Source organism: Morone saxatilis, unplaced genomic scaffold (assembly GCF_004916995.1).
Source record: "Morone saxatilis isolate NCDOM2014 unplaced genomic scaffold, NCSU_SB_2.0 Contig10, whole genome shotgun sequence".
In the NCBI taxonomy this organism is placed as follows: Eukaryota; Metazoa; Chordata; class Actinopteri; family Moronidae; genus Morone; species Morone saxatilis.
Window position 1 is genome coordinate 17940071 of NW_023339652.1, and position 6692 is coordinate 17946762.

General features: G+C 37.5%; 1 protein-coding gene across 1 annotated transcript in view; it reads left to right on the top strand.

Annotated features, from left to right (window-relative positions):
- Positions 1 to 5848, top strand: part of LOC118341655 (SIN3-HDAC complex-associated factor-like) — a 10639-nt gene extending 4791 nt beyond the window's left edge. Inside the window, exons 5-6 of the mRNA XM_035679972.1 lie at positions 836 to 986; positions 2607 to 5848. Coding sequence (XP_035535865.1) covers positions 836 to 986; positions 2607 to 2850 — 395 coding nt within the window. The 3' untranslated portion in view covers positions 2851 to 5848. The remainder of the gene's footprint in view (positions 1 to 835; positions 987 to 2606) is intronic.
- The last annotated feature ends 844 nt before the right edge of the window (positions 5849 to 6692 follow it).

Genomic DNA, 6692 nt, shown 5'->3' on the forward strand with positions numbered 1-6692 from the left:
ACAGGAAATGTCTTTAGTGTTAGTCTTTGCCAATCTGGTCAAGTTTGTCAACACAACAAGCATTGGATCATTATTTGTCATTATTGAGACACTTGCCTTCACAAAGTGTTTTGTTAGTATTGTAATACCAATTCCAAACTTTTGAAATCTTGCCACTGACAAATATTATAAAAAAACACTGAAACTACTAAAAACTAAACATGTTTAAACAATAACTCAGATAAGTAAACATCAATAATATGCAAACTGATTAACTACTGTTAATGAAATCACTTTGACCAACAGATATAGGTTTATCCAAAGGCTGCAAATCTAGATTCTGTAATCCTGATCTTAAGCTATCTGGATCAGAATGATCCTATCTGAATATTTTTAGAAAATCCAGGACAAAACGTACGAGAGAGCAAAAAAGGGATTACAAAATGAGGACCATTCTGATCTAGATCAAAGGTTTGGAAATACTGGGCTCTGAAAATAAGAATCGTTGTGTTTTTGTTAGCTTAGAATGAGCCATTTTATCGACAGAGTGCACCATATTGAACCTCCATGTTTCTACAGTAACTCAGAACGGATAAAAAAAACCACTGGCTCTATATATGGCCTTTTGCAACCACCATAGTTTCTTGTAGAAAGAGTGGTAACTAGTTGGTTGCAATCTGCAGCTTCACCATTAGATGCCACTAAATCCTACATACTGGTTCTTATTTACACAGAATTTTTCACAATTTACACTGTTGAGTTGAACTAGTCCATGCACTGCGAAAATAAAAAGGCCTCCATTGGTGAACATACTGTCAGTAGGATATGTTGTAATCAGGGTTCTGTGTCCTTCCAGACTCAGACGCCCACAGCACCACCTCCAGTGCATCGCCCGCTCAATCACCTAGCTACAGCAACCAATCAGACGAGGGTTCGGACACAGAGATTTCACCCGGCCCTGACACTTCCCAGGCCTTCTCCTTCCTGGACCTCACCTACTGGAAAAGGTAAGGGACTTCTACTCCCCTTTTCACTCGAGTGAAGAAATAGGAAGTTGCACAAAATATACAAAAGCCACAGCAGGTGGAGGCTGCAGATGGCGTTGATGTGACTCAATATTTCTAACTAGAATACAAATATAAATGCAAATCGTATAATTAAAAGAGAGCAGCTACATCAAGGGATGGATACACTCAACTCTCGATTTAATACAATTTACAATACTGGGTTCAAATACGGTTTTTCCACAATACAAACTTTTTTCCAAAACTTTTTTTTAATAATAAAAAAAATTATAAAAACAATTTAGAAATCTGAAAAAGATTTCCTCAGACAAAAATTAGCAAAAATAAATCTGAAGTAGGGTATAAACAGTATATGTTTACTTTTGTTGAGATTGATATCAGGTTTCATTTTCCATCCCCCCGTATTGAATTTTAAATTCCTAGTTCACATTCAACAACTGTTTGTTCTGTTGGTTTGTCTTTACAAAATAATTCAATATTGTGTACATTTTAATTATTGTTCACTAACTCTCTAATATAATAAAAGAAATGCATTCTAAATATGTATATAATACATTTTATGTAATTACCTATTTCGTATTTTATTTATATTCGTTAGCTGGTTCTCTATTTTTGGATTGTATTGACTTGCTCAGTCTTTTTCTGTAGAAAGTTTATTCATGTTTCGTTTCCTTAACCTTGCTTATAAATAAGCAATTCAATAATATTTACGTATTAAATCCTCTTCAAGCAGAAGCACCCAGTTGAGAACGAGGAGAGCCAAAAATCCCCCGAGAAGAGCTGAACAGCTATCATGAGTTCCAAACCAAAAATATTTTTCAGTATTTTGTCAAGAATATCTATAGTGGAAATGCCCTGAAATATCAGGATATTATTTTAGGGTATTGTCCCCTTACTCACATTATCTCTAGACTAAACAAATCTTGGACTAGTTATAAAAAAAAAAGTTTCATTATGAACATATCTTGACGTGGTTGCATTCAGACCCACTGCTTCTGTGATAGTTACAGCAATGACAGTGTGCAATAGTTCATATAAAAGGTGGCATTAACCTGCCAGCCATCTTGTTGAACCTTCCTTTTTTGTTTTGTTGTCACTGTTAACAGGAAGAAGTATACTATAGTCGGAGCTCAAAGTAGCACAATGAATCCCTCTCATATTGCTTTCACCAATATCAGGTCTAATGTTGACACTTCTTCTAAGAGTCTAACCGAGGGCCTAAAAGTCTCTGCTCCTCTAACAATGAGCTCACAGTACTCGATGGGGGAAACCGTACAACGCGGCGCAGAAAAACCTCTTTTCATTGGTCCGTTCCATTCCAAATGCTGACAGTAGACAAAGGAGAGTATGCCATTCCATATATAGACAAGAATTGTAAAAATTGTGCCTATGTGTGGTTTTCATCAGACCGTGACTATATATTATGTGTTCTCTAGAATCCTAACTTGTCCAAATAAGGCTGTTTTTATGTCCCAATAAACAGTGATGTGGAGGATTCTTTTTCCCACACTGAAAAATGACAAAAGAAATGAACACTAATTTACACTTCCAGACTTATGTAAGTTATACACACTCATACTAACAGACGTGTGTTTGTTTCAGACAGAAGGTGTGCTGTGGGATTGTGTACAAGGGACGCTACGGAGAAGTCCTCATCGATCCCCACCTGTACAAGCCCTGCTGTCAGAGGAAGCCAAAACTGCAACAGGAAGAGGAAGAGGGTGGGGAGATGGAGGAAGAAGAGGAAGAGCAGGTAATGGGAAAGATCGCAGTGAGTGTGTCACCACCCCCTACACCCAAACGAGAGGAGGAGGTGGAGGAGCAGCTGGGTGAAGGAGCACGGTGATGGCAGTACAGAATTGGTACGATCTCTTAATGGACAGACAGACAGACAGTACGAGACACTGACGGATGCCACTCAACTACACAAATGGCCCAAAGAAAGCCTCACTATCATTTTTGCATCTTTCACAAGCTGCTGCATCCCTTTCAGACTTTGTAGCTCTGATAACAGCTCTGATCCTTGGACTGGTTCCATTTTCACTGTCTTGGCTTGCTATGAGATTCTGTCTGTTTGTAAATACTTTATTTTGCTCTCTGTCTGAAATGCTGGATCGATGAATGCTGCATGGAAACCTGAAGACCTCTGGAATTCACCCTTTACTCCTAGGAAGGAGCCATACATTGGAAAGCAGCCTTCCACTCTCTGCCTTTCCTTTCCTGACTCAACAAGCTTGTTCTCAAATGTTGCTCTGTTTAATGTTTGTGTTGTAATGAGTGTATACATTTCTAAAATGTTTCTTTCTTTAAGACAGAGAAACTTCTCTTGCTAATTTGACATTTGTCATGTGACACACTCCTCAAAAACGACACAAAATGCCAGTTCCACAATTGGCTCTTTGTAAGTCCCGCCCTTTTTTTGCTCTGTGCTCCAGTAGAGCTCAACAGTAAGGTTCCAAAGTAAAAATCCCATTCATATTGTGTACAGAGGATTTAAATTATTAGCCATAATGTCGTAACCATCCAAGCTAGCAATACCATGAGCTATGAGGCTGTGAAACAATGCTCCTGTAGAAGTCTGTTGTATGAGATCAACCTTGTTTTAAGAAACAAGTTATTTTTATTGCGTTGAGAAGTACTGAACTGTACGATGGTTTTTTGTTATGTTTACCAAAGAACAATGATTTCTCTTTCTGACGAGCTGCATCTTTTTAGAGAATCACTACAAGTCAGTATTTGTTAAAGACAACACATACAGGTTTGTGGTGAGCTTTAGAGGCTGGCTAGTTAGGTAGCTAACATTAGCTAACACGAGTCTACATAAAACTGCATGAGTCGCACTAATCATGTCGTTACACAACATATATACACACACACACACAACACAAACTACAATATATTATAACACTATTATGATATAATCACAATGGTTAAATTCAAGGAGAAGTACACTATTATTGTGAACATCCTCAATGGTTTATGGGATGACTAGTTCCTTCACTCTTAAAATAATTATGTACATAGTCTTGTACTTTTGCAAGCTTTTTGGTTTTTTTTGCTCTGAATCAAATGTTTTATGGTCACAGTTCATCTCGTAGTTGGTTAGCTACAAGTCTGTAAAACAACTTTCTGAAACATCAGTGGAGTAAATTAAATTCACTTCCAGAGCTGTTCAGAAAGTGGGCGGTCACTGTTGAGCTCTAGCAAGCTTTGGTCAACTTTTTCCTTTCCTGTACTTAGATATGCTATGTGCTAGACTCTCTATGCAAAATTTGAAGATGTTTAAAAGATACAAGCAACATACAGTACTGCTATAGTCACATCAAAAGGGGTGGGACTTAGGAAGGTTCCATTGGCTAAACATCAGCAGTAAAAATATATTAATTTGTTAAGTTGTTTGTTTGCTGATACTGGCCGATACGAGTAATAGTTGGGTGTATCGTTACCGGAAAATGTCCATCTTAAGTCTGTAAATAATGAAAGACAATTGAAATGATCTATATTTTAAATCATTGTTGTTGCAAGGGATAGATTGGTGGTGCACATACAGAAACAGCACAAACAGATATATTCAGGGAGGCATCCAGCACATGCAGCTGTTATATCAAAGTGTCCAGTGAACCATTATAAGCTAAACAAACCCTCAGGAAGACTGTGGCAGCAACACAGAATGAAACACTTCCTGCACTGTTGTTGCCACCTTTCAACAGCTTTTCATGTTGGAAGAGGCTCAGGTGCTATTTATATTCTAATGATAAGTCATAAAATAAGCCCTGTTTTTCCACAGACCAATAAAGCTGTGAGGATGTGCCCTTTCATGATTAATAGATTTTTAGTTTGAGGCCTTCAGAGGAATGTTTAATGTTCTGTGGCTGTTTGCAGAACTGCTTTCCACTCTTGTTTTTTTGGGGGCTAAATGTGCCTCGATGTTGTACAGCTTGAATATGTTGTATATTTTTGTATATAAACTAATGAATGGAAACAAGCATCTGTACAGATTTGATGTCCTCAGTTTGAACCATGTTGTGTAACTTTTCATTAATAATTACAGATTGAAAATTTCAGGTGGTTGTGTATCAGATTTCTGGGACACACCTTGGTCTCTTGGGGTTTTGTTTCATAATTTGTTGCTGTTCATTTCTAAAGATGCCAAGACAGTGCTTCCAGGTGTGTCTGTCTGAAATGTAGTAATATTTCCTGCCAGAAGGTGAGGTCTCAGAGTTTCAGGTATGCCAGCAAACAGGCTCACTGAGAATAACTGCGTTGTTAACTTTAGTAAGTTAGTTCAGTGCTGTTCCTCAGTAGTTCAGTACTTCATTCAGTTTAGCAGCTTTTGTAATTCTACCAGAGCTTTACTCTCAGTACTGAAGGTCATTTTGTTTTTTAAAAATTATATGTTTAAAAAGGAAGAAAGCATCTGCCATGGCTTACTTGTGGCATGTCTATTTATTAACTTATCTTTAAAATGTTTTATTTTCACTACACTAAAATGGATTTCTCCTTGTGGGCACACACACATTTCAGGATGTCTGTACAGTGCTGCCATATAGACTGAACACAGTGGATATGATTGTATTAAAAACTCTTTTGTTCTTTAAACATTGTATTTAACAGTCCTAGTTTACAGAGATTCTTGTACTCCTGTTATTTTTAGTAGAGATGCAACATGGATGTACATTTATTTGTCTTTAGTTCATTAGCATGTGATGTAGGTCTGCAGTTGATCTAGAGAAGATATTTTAGTAGTCCATCTTCGTCTATATGGTTATTTTGCAGAGAAATGCACTGTTCCTTTCTCAAAGTTTGTATTTTTATACACGCTTCAATAAATGTCATTTGTCATGTTTGATTGTCTTGTGATTTACTTTTTAGATTACATTTAGATTTTTTTTTTCAAACACATTTTTATACCTCTGTGCCAGCAACAGTTGTCCGTACGTCTGTTCCATTCTCATCAACTCCTCGAGGGAAATACTTCAGACTTGAAATGTCCCACTTCTTGATTAGAATTTAGTGGTCAAAGTTCACTGTCATCACAAAACATGTTTTTGGCCATAGTTAAACAATTGATGACCAGATTTCACAGTTGGTCAGACAATGAATTGGTGACACTTAAACTGACTCAAAGGTCACAGTATCCTGGAAATGACACTGACAACACATTTTTGGTCATAACTCATGAATTGATGTGATAACTAAAACAATTTCACACAGATGTTTAATGGGATACCATATACGGATTCAAACTGTTAGCTGTAGTTATTAGATTTTGATGCTCTACAGTTTTATTATGTCGTTAATCTCTGGGGGCGGCTGTGGCTCAGAGGGCAGGAGTGGTTGCTCCCAAATCGGAAGGTTGTTGGGGCGATCCCCGGCTTCTCCTGCCACTGTGTCGAAATACCTGAACACATACTAACAAGATACTAAACCCCAAGATTGGCTTTCGGATGCATAGTTTGTTTTGTGAATGTGTATGCTGTGTGAAAGGTGAATGTTGGCACGTTTAGGTGTAAAAAGCACTTTGACGTGGTCGGAAGACTAGAAAGCTAACAAGTACATCATTTTACCATTTAAATGATTGGCTATATGAAATCAATTTCTTTCTCCTCTTTGGTCCCCACCCAGCGGAAGGCGCCCTATGTCGCCTACCTTATATATATACCTTATATATATAAAAACTTCCCTCTC